Source organism: Kogia breviceps, chromosome 16 (assembly GCF_026419965.1).
Source record: "Kogia breviceps isolate mKogBre1 chromosome 16, mKogBre1 haplotype 1, whole genome shotgun sequence".
NCBI classification, from domain to species: domain Eukaryota; kingdom Metazoa; phylum Chordata; class Mammalia; order Artiodactyla; family Physeteridae; genus Kogia; species Kogia breviceps.
This window is the reverse complement of record NC_081325.1, coordinates 48,561,060-48,582,958: the sequence shown is the minus strand read 5'-3', so window position 1 is coordinate 48,582,958 and position 21,899 is coordinate 48,561,060. Positions and strand designations below refer to the sequence as shown.

The following is a 21,899-nucleotide window of genomic DNA, read 5'->3' as shown; positions in this document are numbered from 1 at the left end:
CTTAGTCAAAATCCACATCCCAGGCCCAGTGAAAAATAACTAATTTTACACAATGTCCAGACCTCATTCAGCAGTAAATCGATGGTGTTAACCAAGTTTCCCTAGTTTTATTTTCCCCTAGTTTTCCTACATCTATAGCATTTTCTATTTGGAGGCTTTTACATGGAAAGAGTTCCTTTAAGAAGTAATTATAAAAATTCTATAAATAGTTTTTTGAAGAGCTATGACCATCACCAAGGAAGTTGAAGACAAAATTCCCACCCTAATGTGTATTATTCAACAAATGCTTATTGAGCACCCACTTTTGTGCAATCTTGTTAAACACAGGAACGAAACAGTGTCTGTGGCTGAGTTCCTGCACTCAGATGACTGTTAATTCCATAAGGAAGACAGGTCAGAAGAAACAAAGTGGACTAGCATGTGAGAATTGCTCTGGCTGCCACGTGAGTACATGGCCAGAGCACTTAATCCAAACTTGGCCATCAGGGAAATCTTCCTGCAAGAGGTGATACCTGCACTGGGTTGTAAAAGGCATATACAAGTCAGTCAGGTAACGAATGGAAAGGTGAGATGGGAGAAACAAGTGATTTGGTTCAGCAGAAAGAAAGTTTTATGGTTTTGGAGAAACAGCAGAAGTAGCTGAGTATGGTTAGAGTGTAGAGCAGTGGTCTCAGATTTGCTGAAAATTAGAGTCACCTGGAGACCTTTGACAACTCCTCAATGGCCAGGTTGGACTCCATATCTATTACATCAGGATTCTCTGAGCGTGTCATGCAGACATCAGTAAGTTGTAAAGCTCTTTAAGTGATTTCAATGTGCAGCCAGTTTAGGAAACAGTAGTATAGACCAATAGTTCTCAAAGAGTGGTCTAGAGACAGACAGTATCAGCATCACCTACAAATACAAATCCTATGCATGGTATTGGAGAAGTGACAAAGTCATTAAAACACATATTGCTGGGAATAGCACCCCCAGAGTTTCTGGTTCAGTAGGTCTGGGGGCCTGAGCACTGGTATTCCTAATAGGTTCTCAGGGGATATTGACCCTGATGCTGCTGGTCTGGGAGCTGCACCTTGAGAACCACTGGCAAAGGCAGTGCTTCTCAAACTCTCACGTGCATATGGTCACCTAGGAAAACTATTAAATTGCAAATTTTGATTCAGTAGCTCTAGGGTAGGACCTAAAGTTCCCTATTTCTAACCAATTCTCTGGTTATACCAATGCTGCTGGTCCTCAGATGACACAGTGAGTGTAAGAAGACAGATAAGAAGAGGTGAAGCTGGAGCCAGGACATGGAGGATACCTAAGTGTCCATGGACAGATGAATGGATAAAGAAGATGTGGCACATATATACAATGGAATATTACTCAGCCATAAAAAGAAATGAAATTGAGTTATTTGTAGTGAGGTGGATGGACCTAGAGTCTGTCATACAGAGTGAAGTAAGTCAGAAGGAGAAAAACAAATACCGTATGCTAACACATATATATGGAATCTAAGAAAAAAAAAATGTCATGAAGAGACTAGGGGTAGGACAGGAATAAAACACAGACCTACTAGAGCATGGACTTGAGGACATGGGGAGAGGGAAGGGTAAGCTGTGACGAAGTGAGAGAGTGGCATGGACATATATACATTACCAAACGTAGGGTGGATAGCTAGTGGGGAGCAGCCGCATGGCACAGGGAGATCAGCTCGGTGCTTTGTGACCACCTAGAGGGGTGGAATAGGGAGGGTGGGAGGGAGGGAGACGCAAGAGGGAAGAGATATGGGAACCTATGTATATGTATAACTGGTTCACTTTGTTGTAAAGCAGAAACTAACACACCATTGTAAAGCAATTATACGCCAATAAAGATGTTTAAAAAAAAAAAGAAGAGGTGAAGCTAGAAAGGTAATTAGGGACTAGGTCATGAAGAGCCTTATAATGTTTAGGATGATTTCATATCAGCTTTAGAAAAGTAAGTTATAGTATGTTCATGGTTGGTTGGTTTCCTCCATCATTTTGCTTTGTCTTCCACAGCATCAGCTTTAGCCTGTTAAGATAGCAGCCAAGAGTAATCAAGGTTATATCCTTTTACTGTACCTCAATATGGGAAGAGAGAACTCTCCTATTTGTGGAATAAAACTTCCTCACTTCAGTCTTAGAGTAGACCAACTTAGTCACCATATCCACAGCTCCATCAATAAATGTCACCAGTGGAATGTCCAGCATCAATTATTTCAGCCCTGGGTTCCAAAATCCATTATTGGCAAGGGGGATGTGATCATCATGACTGGCTAGACTAAGCAAGATCTGCCTCTGAAGCAAATGTCAATTCCTAAAATTATTTGGCTGCATAGTAGGAGGATAGGATTGGGAATGGATGGGGTCAATCACAATTAGCACTACAAACCATGAATGTCTTGCTAAAGTATTTTTTTCTGCAGACTTTCAGGAATCTTTGAAAAATTTTAAGTAGAAAGGTCACAACATCAGATGTGCCTTTGAACAAGAACACTAGATTTTGGAGGAAAATAACTTGTAGTGTAGTGCAAGAAATCCAACGAGGAAGATATTGCATTCATCAAAAGTTAATGGTGGCTTCATCTTAGGCCATAGTAGGGCAAATGGAAGAGTCTAAGAGACTAGGTGATGATTTGCTGTGGGTTAGCGAAACAGAGGACTTGAAAGCCACTCACATGTTTCTGGTTTTGATAAGGAACATATGAAGAGGAGAAGGTTTTGGCTTGGGATAGTGGAAGAGAGAGGGGGTTGGATCAAGGAGTAAGGTGGGTGGAAGATGACAGGTTTAGTTTCAAGCGTATCATTTGAAGTGCCAAGAAGACGTCCAGACAAAATTGCCCAAAAGCAGTTTGAACTACCTGTATAGGTCTGGACCTCAACGGAAAGGACAGGGCTGAAGATATAAAATCAGGAATCTCTATTTGGCCAAAAAGTTCGTTCGGGTTTTCCCATAATATCTTGCGGAAAAACCTGAATGAATTTTTCAGCCAACCCAAGAAATGATGGTGTAGAGTATGAAGAGAGGTCACGATAGAGCCATAGGGGAATTGGGGAATCCTGACATTCAAGGGGAGGACAGACAAAAAGATGTTTATAAACGAGACTGAGAAAGAGCAGGTTGATTATCAGACAGACCATGGAAGAATGCAGTGTTGCAGACTCTAATGTTCATGATAGACACAAAAGTTCATGGTAGAGATTGCTCCAAAAGTACAGGGAAGTGTTCAGGAATTAAGCTGCCACAGGCTAATTAGATAATATATATTGGAGTGTATGGACTTAGAGCAGAGATGAAGAATGAATGGTTTGAGGTGGTGGGGTTAGCAGGTGTAGACAATCCTTCCATGACAATCATCTGTGAAGGGCTGTAACTAAAGGAGAACTTGGGATTTTTTTTCTTTGTTATTGTTAAGGAGAAATCAAACTTATAACAATCGTTACACTTGTTGCAATTTTGTCCAGGAGCAGGCTCATACCAGCTATTGAGAGAGGATTGAGTTCATTACTTCCCAACTCTATGTTAAGAAACATCACACTGGTAGCTTTAAATTTGTTATAGTGGGATACATACACCCCAGAAATTGACAAATGCTCCAAATCAATGCTTCTTCCCCCTGGAGTGCCAGTTAAATATTTACTAGCATGCTACTGCCTTTAGTTAAATTTTAGAAGCTACAGTAGATTTTTTTCATGTTTTTGGCTGCTCAGCATCTAAACTCTCCTTGCTGTTTGGGGAGTTTCTGATTTCAAAAGTTCTGGTGAAGAACAGAGCCCATTTTCCACTTCCAAAGCTGAAAAGATCCATGCCCCTGGCAGCCAGGATTAGAACATATGACACTCCTTTCTGGACTTTAATTCTGCAGAAAGTGATATGAATTTTTTTTAAAAAAGGGCAGTGAAATCCATATGAAAGAGGAAAAGTCTAAGAATAGTCAATTCCAATTATAAAAAAGAACAACTTAACAGAAGCTGTGGAGCTGGAAACTGAACTTAGGCAGCATCACTCAAACCCCACAAGTTTTAAAAACTAGCAACACACTTGGAGAAGATACTTTGCACATATAGAAAAAAGATTATTACACAGAATATATTTTGAACCTCACCTATAAATCAATAAGAAAAAGACAAATCACCACCAGAAAAATAGACAAGAGATATGAGCAGGTAATTTACAGAAGAAAGAACCAGGATGAAAAAATACACAAAAAGATGATCCAACTTGTTAGTAATTGGGATAGATCAAAATAAAAATAATTTGAAATCCAATTTCATACTAGGATTGGCAAAAATGAAAAAGTCTGGCAATACCACATGGTAGCAAGCAAGAAGAAAAAAAATCTTACCATGCTAACAGGATAGAAAATAGGCACAATTACATTGGGAAGTAATTGTGCAATATGTAATAAAGTGTAAAGTGTGCATACCTTCCTACCCAGATTTTCTACTTCTCATTCTAGAGCTGTAGTTCTCAACTGAAAGCTGCTCATTAGAATTATCTGCAAGGCTTTTAAGAAACAGGCTTGGAGATCTTATCTTAATAAGTCTGGGATATGACCCTTGAGGACCATTGTCCCAGAGAAATGGTCACACTTGTGTGCAAGGAGACAGGGAAATGTTTATAAAGGCAAAAATTTGGTACCAAACTAAATGGTTATCAACAAGGGAATGTCTAAATACAATGTGACATACGTGTTTGTAAATGTAATAAAGGTGTATATACGTGTACAGAGTCACACAGACACACACATCAGAGAAAAGAAAGCTGAAGCATGTTTCCTTGTTAATGGAAAAATGCAAATGTAACAGAGAAGAACAAACTTGACTCCACATTGGATCTGTTCCTTTAGCTCTAAGCCTTGTGCTCTGTTGCCTGTGCTTAGTCATGCTGCCTCTGCACCTTTCCTGAAAGAAAGTTGCCTCTAGCCTGAAATATACATGATAGCCCATACTCAAGGCTCTGACCTTTAAAGGTATAATACTTTTCCATTCACATAGAGATAAATAGTTGCAGAACAGAGAATGACATTTGTCTTGTTGGAGGTTTTCAGGAACATGATGAACAGGCCTACATGGACAGCTGCAAGAACAAAGGATTCCTGCACCAAGAAGTTTGCAGCAACCAGCCACACCCTCTCCCCTTTTAGTATAAAAGAAGCCTAAATTCTACCTCAGGTAACATGGTTCTTTGGGACACTAGTCGACCTTCTTCTCAGTTTGCTGGCTTTCCAAATAAAGTCACTATTGTTTGCCCCAACAACTTGTACCTTGATTTATTGGCCTGTCATACGGCAAGCAGTATGAGCTTGGACTTGGCAATAGAAAGATCCAAGAGAGATGGAAGGTATATAAGAGAAGGATTGACTGATGACTGATGTAGGTCCCTGACGAGGGAGGATCCAAGAATTTCTTTGGAGGATGGAGCCAAAAAAACAGGAGGAGGACTTGGTCTTCAGAAGGCTTAGTTAAGTAACAAGAGAGGACCTCTTCTACTTGACAAAAGTAAAGGAGTCAAGAATGAAGATCTGCACTCACCCATCCATTCCTCTCTCAACAGCCTTTCATGAAGTGCCTGCAGGTAAGTGTGCAGTGAAGCTTTGGGAAGTGAACTTGAAGGGATTCTGCCTGGAAATTGAAGAGATGGTTTATTTTCTCAGTGAAGGAGATAAATCATCCGCTGAGGAGTGGAGAGTTAGACAATAAGGCAGTTAGTAACTGTATTTCTAGAATGCAAAAGTGTTTTAACTAATCCTTATTGTTTTTCAATTTACTTGTTGGTTAATCCAGTAAAAGTGTTTTCATTTTTAGAATTAACCTTCTGTTTCTAGTTTTTCCAAGTCCAGAGCCAAGTTTTTAAAAAACTTTTCTCTGTTTTTTGTTTTTTTTGCTTAAGCAATTGGCATTTTATAAACTATTGAAAGGACAATCATTTACAAAGGAATCCATTTCTGCATGTGGCTTATCACGTCAGAGACAGATCTTTGAATAACGCTATTCAACTACAACTTTATAATCCTAATACAAGGACTTCACAATTATTTGTGGACAAAAATAAATTTACTTTTAGAACACTATTGATATTTTCAGTTTTATTGGCATTTAAAAATTGAACCATATCAATTGAATGTAAGTCAGAGTCAAGTTGAGAAACTGCACTTCCTGATTAGAAATTGAGGCCACACATCTTTTCCCAAGGGCATACACAAAGGTTTGAGCTCTCTGAATAGGCCAGCCAGCAGCATATGGATAGAATGTATTAAACAAAAGAACCAATAATGTGACTGCAGTTTTTGAAGGCTTCCAAAAAGAGCAATTGAACTAATTTTGGCATTAGCTATTTCACAAGAAAGGAAACTATGAGAAAATGGAGATCTAAAAATGTTCTTTCACTGGAGACCTATTATCAATTGCACATACAGTTACTGAAGTTGCTCTTACATTCTACACCTGCAGCATTGTGTGAGATAATTATTTTATTCTTTGCTCCTTAGAACAAGCAGACCTCCCAGAAAGTAATGTGCATTCTTATTTTTTTTAATGGATTTATGGACTCAAAGTATTGAATACCAAATTTTCTGTGGGTTACTAAAAAGGCACAGAGGGATTCTAGAACAGACTGGTTGTCAGAGTCCAGGCGCCTTGTATCCAAGGAAATGGACTTAATTTAATCCAGGTGACTGGCTATTCAACACAATCTTTTCTTAATTAGTGGTACCTTGACCTCTTCTTGTGGAGTCCCTTTCATGATCTACATTTCTTGCAACTAACTAGTCTTATTTTCCCACATGACTTCCCACAGTTTAATTGTCATAGAAAATCTTTTTTTAAAAAATTCCTTCAATTTGAAGTATATCCAAGTAGCTAAGAAGAGGCAACTGTTTTTTGCACTAGTTTTGTGAAGGTAATTTTTTTCCCCAAAAATGAAAATTGTGAAAGGCAATTCTTGGATCCTCAAGAATCTTAGCAGCAACACTAGTGATAACAGATATTTAAATAGGGATATGTTTTCCATTTCAAGTGTGGAAAGCAAAATTCTAAGAGAGCCCCAGATTCTTCACTCTAAGTATGTACGTTATCCCAGTTATTCAGCCAAATGGTAATCTAGGTTACTGCTGTGAAGGGATTTTGTAGATATAAAAAAGTCCCCAATCAGTTGACTTTAAATTAGGGAGATTATCCTGTGCCTAACTTTACCAGGTGAGCCCTTAAAGAAGTCAGAGAGATTCTCCTGTCAGTCTTGAAGAAGCAAACTGGCATCATACGGAGAGGGCTTTGTGGCACGGAACTGTGTGGGCTCTAGTTGCTGAATGCCTCAGTCCTAGACGCACAAGGAACCTAATTCTGTCAATAACCAGTGAGCTTGGAAGAGGACCCAGAGTCTCAGATAGGATCAGAGCCCTGGCTAGCACCTTGATTTCAGCCTGGAGAGACCCTGAGCAAGGACCCAGTTAAGCCATTCCCACACTATTAACCCTCCAACACTGTGAGGTAAAAAGTTTGTGTTGTTTTAAGCCACTAAGTTTTTAGGGTTTCCACAGAAAACTAATACGCTAAGGGAGTGCTGATCTAGCTTCTTGACTTGAAGGTAGAATATTAACTTTTTACTTGTCTTCTAGTTTCTATAGCATGGGGATCCAGCTTCTGTACAAAATACAGTTTTAGAGAGTGTAACTTCCAGTTATTATTGGCATAATCCTTTCAAATGCCCGAGTGAGAGAAATGGTAGAGAAGATAATCTAAAACAGAATTCTCCACCTTTTTTGACCCTCATGCACTTGCTGGATGAAGCTCACCTTAATGATACTCTCCCATGACTGTATCCTGTTTAATTCCCATTCACAGACTGTAACTATATCCCTTTCTCTCCATGGTTAACAAAGCAAATGGTTGAAAGTGACACTATAATAGTGATCATCGTAAATCCACTCTGATTTATTTTAAAAAGCAATTTGCTTTCAATATTTGGAACTTTAGCTACTAATACACTTGTGACAAACCTCACTACTAGTGTTTCTTCATCAAAGAGGAAAGTGTCTTCCTTTTTTTCCCCTCCCCTTCCCCTACGCCTCCACCTCCTCCTTCTTTTTCTTCAGATTCAGTGAAGACTGATTGAGAATTTATTGTGTAAAAGACAGTGTAAGTATTATAAAATTGGCTTCCTATGTCTGCTACTCCAAAGTAATTCTATTAATTGGATCAAGAAGATCTGTGATTGCCAAGTCTTCTTCCACCTATCAGCCCCTGACTATACCTTCCTTAACTTTCTAGTAAGTACCATATTGTTTTGATTACTATAGCTTTGTAATATATTTTGAAATCAGGAAGTGTGATGTTTCCAGCTTTGTTCTTGTTCAAAATTGCTTTGCTATTCAGGTTTTTTTTTTCCTTTTTTTTTTTGTGGTTCAGATGAATTTTGGATTTTTTTTTCTGTTTCTGTAAAAAATACTATTAAACATTTAATAAGGATTGCATGCAATCTGTAGAACACTTTGGATAGTATTTAATTTTTCCAATCCATGAATATGTGATATCTTTCCATTTTTGTGTTTTTTAAAATTTCTTTCATCAATGCCTTATAGTTTTCATCTATAAGGGTCACCTATATAGTTTTCTCCTTCTGAAAGACCACAAAGTCTCTCACCTTCCTGGTTAAGTGTATTCCTAAGTATTTTCAGAGATTTATGAACAGAGAAGAAAGCTTGTCATAACCTCTTCATAGTTTTCTTGTAAAACCAGAGTTGAAAATGAAAGGAGTAAGGATATCAGAATAATCTCAGAGCTCAGACTGCAACCAGAGGATCAGTTTAAGTGCAGTATTGCCTTGACAGGTCCTAGACAGCAACAGGACACTGGATGCCTAGGAAAGGTCATCTAGCAGAGACTCGGGAAATAGAGGTGTGTGCTTACCCTATGCATCTGCTTAGCATTTAACGTCCACTACAGGCCTGGAAGGAACACATGTTGGGTTAGGAAAGATGAAACCTGGCTGGAAGGAAAATGGTTTTCATGGATATGAAAAATTGCTGGATAAAACACAGTCCACAACCCATCCACCATTGTCCGCACTGACTGATGAAGTTGCCAATCAAGTGGTGGTCTTTAGAGCTGGGAGAAACCTGAAGATAGTCATTTTTTAAGCAAAGATCATGGGTCCACAAGCCTCAACTCACTCCATGAATGTCACTGGACCTAAGTTCTGGTTTGAGTGGGTTTCTTAGGAGACTCTGCCCACTACAGGGTTTTTGAGAAAAACAAGGCATGGCCCTTTACAGTAGGGCTTGAGCTGGGACAGAGCTCACCTACTGTATATATGTGGCCAGGAAAGATTGCAGGGATATGGCAATGATGAAGTGGGAGGTGGTGGGTGGGAAGAGAATGGAATGGTCCTGGCTGGAGAAGTGTGGCAGAGACTACGGAAGGGGCATGCTGGGAGTGACCACGGACTAACACAGGGCCCAACCAGCAAAGTGGCCTTGGAGGGAAAGGAATGGTGGGTGAGGGAGGAGACGAGGTTAGAACAGAGTGTATTTGCCAAGGCCCAATGGATAGAGGCATGGCCTTGTGGAAGGGGTGTGGTGGGTTGGAGGGGGCATGGTTACAATGGAGCACAAGGAGTGAGACCCAAGGGACATGGGTATTCAGAGGACCCAGTCTGGCCACAGGTGAGTAATACGAGGTAGGCAGCATACTGTAAGGAACAAAAAGAACTTCGCCTGGGAGGTTGTGGCAGAATCAAGGCAAAGCACAGAGGATTGGTCTGGAAAAGAAAAGCACGATATACAGGGGATAAAGAATGTGTCCCGCCAGAAAACACATGGCCCTGTGGAGCCAAGAGACATGGCCTCAGAAAGTTGGGTGTGGCCATAAAGAAGCACGGGGGGGTGGGTTGAGGGGGGCATGACTGGCAGTGGCCATGCCCAGAGGGGAGTAGAATTAAGGACATGAGGGAGCATGGTCCAGAGGAAGTGCGGGGGTGGGCATAGCCGTAACTGAGGGGATATGACTCCTACCAGACCATGAGAAGCACAGAAGTCCGTTAATTTATATGTAGCACAATTCCTTGTCTCTCCTCAAAGCCCTTCCTTCTTCCATAATTCTTTGCTCTTATTGACAGTTCTCTCCCACAAGTCTCTGTTCTCTTCCACAGTTCTCTCTTTCCTCAAAGCCTCTGTTTTCTCCCATAATTCCAGGTCTCAACTCCAATTCTCAGCGGCTATGATGGAGCACTGGATATGGCCATGGATAACCACTGTGCGTGGCCCCAGAAGGAGTTGTGGGGCAGGAGGGGGAGGGTCATGAAGGAGCAAAGGTGGCTTGGCTTCAGAGGGAGGGGCTTGACTCAGACAGACTGAGGGCAGTGGCCAGAAGTGACGGGGGTGGACCCTGTGGGAAACGCTAGTAGAAGAGCAGTTGTGAATTACTTCTCTCTCCCCACATTATCTTCTTTCCAGTAATTCCCTCTACCATAATTTTCTGTTCTCATCCACATTTCTTTCTCCCACAGTGCTTTGTGGGCACTCATATTCCTCTGTGCTCTCCCACAATCCTCCATGTTCTCCCACATTTCTCTTTTCTCCCCCAGAATTCTCCATTCTCTCCCCAAATTCTGTCTGTCCCAGGATTCTCTGTTTTCTCCCACAATTCTCTGTGGTGCCTCAGTAGGGGGAGTGGCTTATGATGCTTCACTAGTGACCCTGAATGGGAAGTGTGACCATGGAAAGCCTAGGGTGGACTTAGTGGGAGAGGTAGGTTTGCATCATTTGGGGGCATGATGGTCAATGAAGGAGCTAAGGTGGTGTGGCCGGTGCAGGAGAAGCAGGTCAAAGTGCCCATAGCTAAAAGGTTCTCATTCAGAAATGCTTCCTTCCTCCCTCCCTTCCTTCCTTCTAAAGAGTACCCTTTTTGTATTTGCTCTAGAAAGGCTACACGGTTGAAGCAATATGATCACTTCCATATTAATGTCATTGGGCCCAGAGTTTACAGAGGAATTGAGGTTATTCTTCAAATCAGCTATACAGAACTTCTTCTGTATTTGTTGGGAATACTGTTGTTGAAGGCAATTATTCTTTCTCTCAACAAATACTTATTGAAGGAATCTCTGTGCCAGACACTGGGCTAAGGGATAGGGACAAACTGATGAATAAGACACACCCTCTTCCTCAAGAAAGTATGACGTGGTATATAGCACAAGTTTTAACAAAGGCACAGATTCAGCCTGGGAATCTCAGAGATGTTTGAGCTGTCTTGAAGTAGCAGTATTAACGAGGAAGAATTGAGTTGGAGGTGAGGAGTGAGAAATAATAAAAGGAATTGGGACCACAGAACATGAAGAAAGAGAGCTGGTGACTAACCGGGGACTGGCAAGGAGTCAGTATGGCTGGAAAATGGGGGAAGCCTAGTGGTGTTGGTGGGAAATGAGACTCCAGACATGGATAGAAAACTGTCGTCTTCAAGATAATGGGAAGCCACTGAAAAACTATTCAGGAGCTTGACACAATCATACCTGAGTTTTAGAAAGGTCATTCCTACAAAAGTGTAGAGGATAGGTAGGAGGGGGTAAGACTGGATTCAGAGAAACTGGTTATAAGGTGAGCCTAACAGTATATTGTAGGAAATGATGGGATCTTGAACTAAGACAGTAATTAATATTTGAAGAAGAGAGATATTTAAGAGATTTAGAGTATCCTTCATTGTCCCCTATATAAAATGTTAGAAAATTTCTTGTCTGCCCTGAGTTGGAAAGGGCATGGATTTTAGAATCAGATAATCCTCAGTTTAAATCTTAGCTCTCCACATATTAGCTGAGTAGAGAAATATCTCAACTCTTCAAGTTCCTTATCCATAAAATGGGAATAGCAATATCTAGATCACAAAGCTGTAAACATTAGTAAATATATATAAAGTGCTAGCATATAACTCGAACTTTGTGGTTGACCTTCTTTATGTTACTCACATATTTTAATTTTTTTCTTTAGATTGCAGGAAGTTCAGAGTTAAATATAATACTAATCAACAGAAATCCTATTACACCTCGTGACCAGCATATATGCTTTCACTATCTTCTAATATTTCTATTAGATTAACTTTATTGAATATTTAGTCCTTTACTGTAAACAATCTTATGTTCCTTTTGGAAAAAAAGGTGAATAAGAAATAGGTAGATGGATGAATAGACAAATGGATGAATGAATGGATGCATGGATGGATCTATGGATGTCGATCAGTATAACCTTGACCTTGATTATAAACCAACCCCAAATTTAGTGGTTTAAAACAACAACCCTTTTTTAGCTCACAATTCAATGGGTCAGCTGGAATGACTTCAGCTGGGACAGCTCATTTTTGTTCCATTTGGTATTAGCTAGAGTCAATCATGCTTTGTTGTCAGTTGGAAGCCAATGAAATCACTCACATTTTCGGTTGCCTGTTGGCTATTGGCAGGGACAAAGAAGGTAACTGAGCTAGCCTAGGTTGTAGGGTTCTCGAGAGCAGTGTAACAGGGCTACTTGCACTGAAAGCACTTTTTAGCTCCCTTCATCATGTTTGCTAATGTGACACTGACCAAAGCAAGTACCATGGACAATTCCAAACTCAAGGACCAGAGAAACTAAACTCCACTTTTGATGGGAGGAGCTCAAAGTCATATTGCAAATGGTTGGGAAGAATTTGTGGCCATTTTTTTGTAATCAACCACCACCTGGGCTAGCTTAGTCTCTTTCATATGGTAATTGTTTCAGAGTTCTTTGACTAAGTTTCCATGGCTATAATGAAATAATCCTTTACCATTCACATCCTTGCTATTTGAGGATCTCCAGCTCCCTGTAAAGTCCTGAGGGTGCATCCTGGGGGTCGCCCAAAGAGTGTCTCATTCTCAGTTGCTTCCTACATGAAGATATTTTCCCTTTTGCACCAGCCTCCTTTCCCCTCATTGGATACCCCAGACCTACCAGATGCTGCTCTCCTCATGGGCATTTAATCTGCTTGCTAATCTAACTCCTTTATCACTGGTGCAGCAGAGACTTCCAGGCATAAAGCTACCCAGGGTCTTGTGGCACTGCTGGGAGAAGGCCATCCTTCCCTTTCCACAATTCCACTCTTGGTTAGTGGAATACCAAGTGTCTCATAGTGTTTTGAGAACACACTTGTACATTTTCCATATGGCCTGCCTCCCATTCCCACCAATCACAGTTCCACTGGTTGTAGAGGTGTTGTGAGGGACACTGAATCAGAAGACGAATCCAAGTTTATAATCAATTCGTCTTCAGGGTGCCCAGTGACTAAATCTTGTTCACCTGACTCCTTCCTTCGTTGTGAGTTTTTTTTTTCCCCCCTAAGATTCCTTGGGACAATATCACCAGTTCAACGAACATAGTCAGACATGCCTGAATCTCAGATAAGTGCTATTATTGTCCCCAATTTGTAGATGGGGAAACTGAGGCTTAGAAGGAAATTCAGAAAATTGCCCGTGGTCTCATAGCAAGTACATAGCACAGCTGGGATTTGAACTCAGGCACTCTGACTCCAAAGCTCATTCACTTAGTAGCCTCACTATAGTCTATCCCCTAAATGTAAATTATTCCACTAGGTATACATTTCAGCATTTCTGCTTAAAATTTAGGTGTTGTGAATACAATGCACAAGAGCTGTTATTTCTTTGTGCTAAAAGAGGACAAATGAAGCCAACCTGAGTAAAGACAGGAAAGTTTCTCCTTTTAGGAGAAATTCCAGTATAGTCGTGGTAATAAGATACTAGCTGTCTGGTTTGTGGCTCTGTACTTTGCCATATAATATAGTATTGTACTTTTAAGTATGCTACTCTGTGAAGCCATGGACATGATGGCTTTGCCAAAGAAGAAAGAGAAGAAAAAGGAACTGTGGTAGAAACAGAAAAAGGAACTACTCAGGACATGTCTCCAAATTTCAAGGATGTCGTGGTGTGATTAAAAGAGCAGGAAACATGCATTCAGATTGTCATGGGTCCCCAAACCGATTTCCCCTTTACCAGCTGTGATGTTGAGCAAATAATTTAAACCTCATTTTTCTCTACTGAAAGAAAAGGGTTACATCACCTCCCATATAATGTTGTGTTAAATAAGTTAATGCATGCAAAGCATCTTAGCCAAGTAGCTGGCCCAGAAATACGTCCACATAAGAAACTGCATCTACCGTTATAAACTTTAAACCTTTTGAAACAAGGTAGAAAAATCAGTAATTATTATAATAAAAGGAAAACTGAAAAGTCGCCAGGCAACAAACACAGCTTTTGTTCAGTATCAGTTCTCTTATAGTCAACATGTTCTTAGTCTGTTTCTTATATCCTTTTCCATGTTTTTTTCCAATCCTGGCTCCATGGAAGGATTAGTTCTCATTTGCCCTAAGATCAGTAGACTTCTTCTTTTTACTTTCCCTTTCCTTTTCTTTTTCTTCATATATTATCCCATAACGTCCTTCTTTGCCGGGGCGGGGGGTGGGGTGACTTTGCACTGGTCCTTGAAGAATTTCAACAGGTAGGGAATACAACAAATCTGACCATCTATGATATTTGCAAAGACTAGTGAGCAGCTTGGTGTGTCTGGAACACAGCATGTTACTGGGGGAATTTTTGTAAAGGGAATTAGAGGGAAAGTGATAAAGCACTATGAATCCCAAAGTAAGAAATGCAGATTTTACTGTAGGCAGTGGAGGCTTTTGAAGGTCTCTGAAGAGGCAAATGACATTTCAGATCTGTATAATAGGAAGATAACTGTGACACCAGTATAAAATTAGATAAAAGTGAATAATGGATTCAAGTGAACAGAGACTGGAAGTGGGGAGATCATTTAAGATCATGGCAAGAACCCTGAAAAGCTATGAAGCTGACCTCACCCCAGGCAGAACAGTGGGAAGGAGAAGATAGGATCAGGTCCAAGAGGCTTGAGAAGATAGGATCAGGTCCAAGAGGCTTTTGCCTAGCTGAATCTGCATTTGTTCAATATAAAGTGTCCACTCCATGGCAATAACTGTTCTAGGTACCAAAGACACAAAGTGAACACAGTTACCAAAGGTCATGCCTCGGGGGGAACTTGAGGTGGTGATGAATGAGCTGTAGAATAATATAGCTGGGAAGCAAAAAGGGAGCGCTGGGTGAGAGCTGCTGTGTCAGAGAGAGAACTCAGTGGGGGGGTCTTTAATACAGTGACACAAAGAGTCCCTGATGGAGCAAGCTTGGGGACCCAGCAGGGAGATATTTCCAGGATGAGTAGCCAGCACGCACCAAGTCAGGAGCTTCAGTGTCAATTCTTAGACCAGCAAAATGGTTAGACTCTGGACCAGGGAGCAGGAGGGGTGAAAGCAGTAGGAGATAAGCAAGCAGGGGTGTCTAGAGGGCTAGTTCTTGGAGGTCACTTAAAAGATCTTTTGGCTTTTACTCTGAGTACGATGGAAGCTGTTTTGCATGTTTTGTGATTCATTTATTACTAATTAACTTAGCCATACTTAGGCATGTAACTGGAACCTTTCTGCGCGTCAATTTCCTCATCTTTGAAATGGGTAAAAGGACTATAAGCTATATGTGGTTGGTGTGAGCATTAAATGACTGTTGAAAGGCACTTGAGTGTTGACCAGGTATGTGGAGTGAATGGGTGGGAGAGTGACCTTTCTGGTCCACACAACTAGATCATGGTGGTATTTCCTGGAAACATAGGAAGAGAGCCAGACTGGTGGACAAGGTGCGGTGTGACATCCAGGTGGCTGTCCTGGTGTGGCTGGTTCTATGGGTGTGGACTCCGGAAAGAGGTGTTGTCTGGAGACATGGATTTCAGAGAAGGAAGGAGGAGAACTAGGGTAGTCACTACATTTTTACACAAGTTGCTCTTAAGCCTTCAAAAATCTTTTGTCCACTACTGCTACGCACTGTCATTGTCTCCTAATGTTGAAGGAGAGTCTCACTAAACTATAAAACAATTCTGTAATCATCATTCTTAATCCTCCTTCTCCTGGTGCAGGCACACAAACCTCCTTCTAACCATTTGCCTTTAACTCTAGATGTCATAAAACAGGTGTCCAGCGGAGACCTGGCACCAGAAAGGGCTTGACGGCCTTGCCCTCTTTTCTACAGCAACTTCCAGGTTCAGAATGGAACATACCTGCACACACACACCTTCCACCATCAGGTACTTTTCCCATTTGTTTGTTTCTGCTTTCGCGATTCTTTTTGTGTCTTCTTCCCTTTTAAAGTATATGTCCAGGCTATATATACATCCTCACATCCTCCATTTTTCCATTTGCAATATTATTATCACTCACTTTGATGGATTTACCTAGGTTTAACTGATTCCTGATCTCACTAGTCACTGTCGTTCAATCACCTGCCAAAGATGCAAGGGGGTGGTGTCCATGAGAGAAGCCCTTTCTTTTCTTTTCCTTCCCTTCCCTTTCCTTCCCTTTCCTTCCCTTCCATTCCCTTCCCTTCCCTTTCCTTTCCTTTCCTTTCCTTTCCTTTCCTTTCCTTTCCTTTCCTTTCCTTTCCTTTCCTTTCCTTTCCTTTCCTTTCCTTCCTTTCCTTCCTTTCCTTTCCTTTCCTTTCCTTTCCTTTCCTTCCTTTCCTTTCCTTTCCTTTCCTTTCCTTTCCTTTCCTTTCCTTTCCTTTCCTTTCCTTTCCTTTCCTTTCCTTTCCTTTCCTTTCCTTTCCTTTCCTTTCCTTTCCTTTCCTTCTTTCCTCTCCTCTCCTCCTTTCCTTTCCTTTCCTTTCCTTTCCAAGCAGTGTCCTTAGGATTGAAACAAAGCAGGACCCTGTGGGGGCACTGCCGGGTACAGATCCTTTCCATGTCTCCCATTTTCTGTTTGTAGGAAATAGGCTTCATTCAGTCCCCTTGACCTTCCCGGAATTCCAAAGGGCAAATTCAAACAGTTGCCAATCAGAAAAGGGAGAAAATGCAGAAACACAGAGGAGCAATCAAGAAAAAAATAAATAGTACAGTGATAAAGCAGGGTCCTGGTTCCTCCTCAAAGGATATATATATATCACAATATCTTTGAGTTCTTCTGCAGGAAATAAGCCCCCCCCCCCCAGGTGGAGGATGGTAAAGTCAGGCTGAGCACAAGATTCCTGGAGCCCCGCCCTGCTACCTCACCTCCAACCAATCAGAAGAAAACCTGCACACAGTGGAAGATAACGAAGACTCTGACTCCCTCCCCAAATGATTAACTGTGATTAACTTCTCCTTTCTCCCTTTAAAAACTTTCATGGTGGGGCAGAATCTTTGGAGTTGCTTATTGGACATGAGTCCACCTTTTCCCCAGGTGGCCAGCCTCCTGAATAAAGCAAACTTTCCTTTCCAACCAACACTTTTCTCTCAAGTATTGGCTTTCGGACATCAAGTTTGGTAACAGAATGGCTCTGGGGGGAATCCGTGGAGCCTAGAGTTAGGAGCTGAGAGGGCCACTTGTGCACTCCTGCATTTCCTACTCTGAGAAGGGAGATGCCGCACCCACTGCCATGTCTAACATCCCCCGTACCCTTGCAGCTTTAAACCCTCTACATGGAAAACCTTAGTTTGCCTTCTTGCTTGCAGCATATTATTCCCTGCACCTTTCTTATTTAAGCAGATCCCATGATTTTCCCTAAGCCTCCATCCCTTAAAGTCACATGTCACATGATTTTGTAACCAATATCTATCCATTTCTGCTATCTTCCTTCTGTCTTTTTTCTAACCCTCACCCCCTTACATTAGGAGACTGGTAATTTCCATCTTTTTCCCATTGCAGTTGAAAAGAACTGCTGAAAGTGTGGGCAGGCAGGCAACCCTTTAGAAGGAATTCAGCCATGGTGTCAGCCAACCCAGGAGGCTGCTCTTCTGCTGGAATTTCTGCTCCCAAGTCATTTGTTTTCTCTGGTCTGAGTGGCTTTGTACCTGGTTGAATACTGTGAACCACTTTCCTCCACCCCAAGCGTGCCCTAACCTTCCCCCATTTTTGTTGGTTAGTATAACACCCATTTCTCCCCAAGGCTACGATAGGTGCTTCTGTCTGTGTGTGCAGATCAATGTGTGTGTGTGTGTGTGTGTGTGTGTGTGTGTGTATGTGTGTGTGTGTATACATATCCTCCACAGTCACCCAATATTGTCTGGCCATTGTCCTGGGGCTTTTCTGCCTTCCCATTTAGATTGTGACCCCTGCTGAGGTCACTTCAGTCTCATTGACACCAGTATTGAGCCTGAGCAGATTCTGAAAGGATGCTTATTAAATGAATATGTGCATTTCTTCATTCTTTTATCGTCATGCTAACATTAAATAAGACGATGTATATTACTTTACCCACATAAACCCTTTTTTATTCTCACTTTTACCTTCTCTTGATGTCTTTTTTCCCTCCTAAAATCATTTCTTAAAGATTATCTATTATATGAAATTTCTCCTTCAATGTCACCAGAATCTATTTTTATAGCATCACCTTTTTCTCTTTTCTTGCATACTTTGAAGCATTTTGAGATTTGCCTTTATTTTCACCTGTATCAATCATCTTACCATCCTGAGACAAGTATCCTCAAGCAGTATAGCAAGTTGTCTCAAAATCATTAAGCTTTTTTCAAACTACATATCCTCATCAAGAGAGTCTATGCGATTCCCATTTCCTCACCCTACCCAACTTTATTTTAGAACTAACCACCATTTCAGATGGAAGTTTTTTGTCTATCAAGTGTGTTGGGACTAAAAAAGTAAAAAGTTGAAAACTACTCAGTACTATATAAATATATTTCAACTGAACTTTGATTTTATTTGTGAGCGATTATGAAATGAATCACAACTCAGATTTGCAAGAGAAAAAAGGATTTATTTATCTTAAGTCTAATACAAGTTCCTTTTTACCAGGAAAGTGGAAAATCAATTGCAATTTCTCTGGGGTTCCAACCTCTTTTTTTTTTTCCAGAATTGGGCTTTGGGTCCTCTGACATCATTCTTTCATTATTCATTCAAGAAATATTTATTTAGCTCTTACTGTGTGATAGGCAGTGTTTCAGGCTCTGGGATATAGCAGTGAACAAAAGAAAGTTTCTGCTTTCGTAGAAACAAATATACACATACATACGTATGAAAGTAAACATATGTGTATGTACTGTTAAGTGGAGATACATGCTATGAAGAAAAATATCATGGGGTGTCTGGGGACAGGAAATCCTAGGTGGGAGCTACTATTTAAGATAGGTTAGTCAAGACAGGGCTTTCTGATATGGTGATATTTGAGCCCTAGGAAAGGGCGAGTACTCAGAAGGAATAAGTATAGACATGCAAATAGAAAAGGAAGGGAAGATAAGACTGATCCCTGGGGCTTTCCAGATGGAATAGAAAAGGAGTATCAGTAAAGAAGACTAAGAATAGGTTCGGGAGGTAGGAGGAGAACCAGGAGATGTGGAAAGCAAGAAACCCAGTGAAGAAAGCGCCTCAAGAAGAAGGGGCCAACAAGCTGTAATCAGTGCTTCTGGTAGTATGAGTGAGATGAGGACGGAGCACTGACCACCTGTGGAAGGCTGTCCTCTCTGAGATGGCACTTGCCCCCTCTGGCCCTCTACCACCAGTTTATACAGGTCCCTTTCCATTGGGTTCAACCTTTTCCACCTGCTCTGTGAGCCACATTTGTGCTCCAGGAACTAACCTACTTCACTGAAGCCATACTCGGGTATGGGGTCCAATGAGGCTAAGACACTAACTACTGTCAGGGAGGAAGAAATTTTCCTCTACTCTTCTAGGTCCTTCTAGCTGGTCTAAGAATTAAACTGACATGAGACAGATTGACAGGAGGAAATCAAACAAAAGTTTTAGAGCAACTGTACTTGGGAGAGACCAGGAAAACTGAGTATCTCACCAAAATGGCCGAAGCCCTCAACTTAAATACCATCTTCAGCTAAAGACAAAAGATGTTGGGGGTAGATGTTCTGTTATCCTTTAATCCTTGTCTGAATTCAAGGGGCTGCCAGTCCCAAACCAGGGACTTCACAGGGGAGGAAGGACTCTGGGAACAAGCCCTCTATCTAAACTCTTTTAGGCAGTTAGGGAGGAAGGTCAAAGGTTCTTCCTGAGTCTTGGGCCTTCACATGCCAAACAAACACATTTTGGGGTGGGAAATTTTGCTCCCTTATACTAGTTAGACAGCTATACTACTTAGAACCTATTTCTTCAGGAGGATCCTAAGACATCTTCCGGAGTAAGTGTATAAAATGGAACACAGGTTTCTTCTTCTCTAGGTTTTCTAAAACCCACTCAGAAGACTCTGCTCTCCCCACCTTCATGTTCCTCAAAATGAGAAGGAGTGAAGCTCAGGGTGCTTTTCAGAGACCCACCAGCACCTAAATTCTTCTCCTTTGACTTCCAATCCTACATATTTCCTACAACGCAGGAAGTCTTTATTTAGTGGAAGAATATGGGTGGAGACTTGTTACGTAGTCTCTCTTCTACATTGTGTAAACTCTGAATTCTTTCAGGTTCCTTCAGGACCTACACTTTTACTTCCCTGATGTGAGGAGCACAGCCTGGCAGCCCCTTGAATCCAGAGAAGGATGAAAGAATAACAGAAAACACCAAGGTGAGTCTTATTTTTGTCCCAATTTCTTTACCTTTCTATTTCTTACTGTAGGTTTCTTTATTTATTTTACTTGCAGTTAGCAACATGTGTGTTGACTCTGGAGAAAGGGAAGTGATCTCTGCCATTTTCTTCCTTTAATCCTCCCTGAAGGAGGAGCAATTTTGATGTGGGCCTGTCTGCTCCCAAGGTGCTGAGTGAAAGATATCTTCTAAGGGACAAGCATCACCAGACACATCCACATGGCCATCTTCTGTCTGTTTCTTCCTGTTAAGGGCCAGGCTGCTTCCTCAGGGGAGGGTGTAGGATCTTGGGATCGTGTTTTGGTTCTGGCTGTCTTTTCATGTTTTCTCTTCCTCTAGCTTGGTAGCCAAATACTCTCAGACCAAATTGTTTGTGAACACCACAAGTAAACAGGCTTTTTTTATTCCACTTTATTTTTGTTGTTGCTGTTTATTTTCTTTCTGATTTCAATTTTCTCTGTTACTGGCAGAGGACATGATTCTAGCATTTTCTTCCATTATAGGGGTAGAGCTGAGTTTTGGCTTTGGAATAGAGTGAAGAGAACAAAATAGTCCTTATGGTCTTCTGTAAACCAAAACTTTTTATTTTTTAAGTTTTATTGAGACATAATTCACATAACATAAAATTCACCATTTGAAAGTATACAATGCAGTGGTTTTTTAGTATATTTACTATGTTAAAGAACCATCATCACCATCTAATTCCAGAACATTTCCATCACCCCGAAAGAAACCTCTTACCCGCTAGCAGTCACTTCCCAATTTCCCCTCCCTCAGCCCCTGGTAATCACTCATCTACTTTATGCCCCTATGGATTTGTCTCTTCTGGGCATTTCATATAAATGGAACCATATATATATATGGCCTTTTGTGTCTGGTTTCTTTTACTTAGATAATGTTTATGTTTTATTCATTTAAGAAAAAGGAGACTTCTACATGGTTCCGTATAGCTCATTAGAAATTGGCATTGGCATTCACAACCCCAGACTCAGCATATCATTTTAGAATACTGTACCTTTCATTGCCTTGTTTGCCATTGTTCCATCAATATCAGGGGGCCTGTAGCCAAGGCTGGCTGGGCCCACTGGCTATTTGGGTATTCTAGGACACCTTGGCCATAATACCTAATAAGAGTATCCAAAGGATATGAGTATCCCATTTTCATAGAAACAACTCACTTCATGCCTCCTGTGGAAAACATAACTTATAAGAGGAGTGAAAGTACATAAACTTTGAATATTTTCTTGTTGTGTATTTTATTTGTCTTGTTCTAATAGGATTTCCTCATCATCCTAAATCTTGACCAAGTCTTTCAGT

At 41.0% G+C, this 21,899-nt stretch overlaps 1 protein-coding gene across 1 annotated transcript in view; it reads left to right on the top strand.

Moving 5' to 3' along the window:
- Nucleotides 1-20,507, top strand: part of KLF12 (KLF transcription factor 12) — a 479,922-nt gene extending 459,415 nt beyond the window's left edge. The window contains exon 8 of the mRNA XM_067016247.1: nt 20,462-20,507. Within this exon, the coding sequence (XP_066872348.1) occupies nt 20,462-20,499 (38 nt within the window). The 3' untranslated portion in view covers nt 20,500-20,507. The remainder of the gene's footprint in view (nt 1-20,461) is intronic.
- The last annotated feature ends 1,392 nt before the right edge of the window (nt 20,508-21,899 follow it).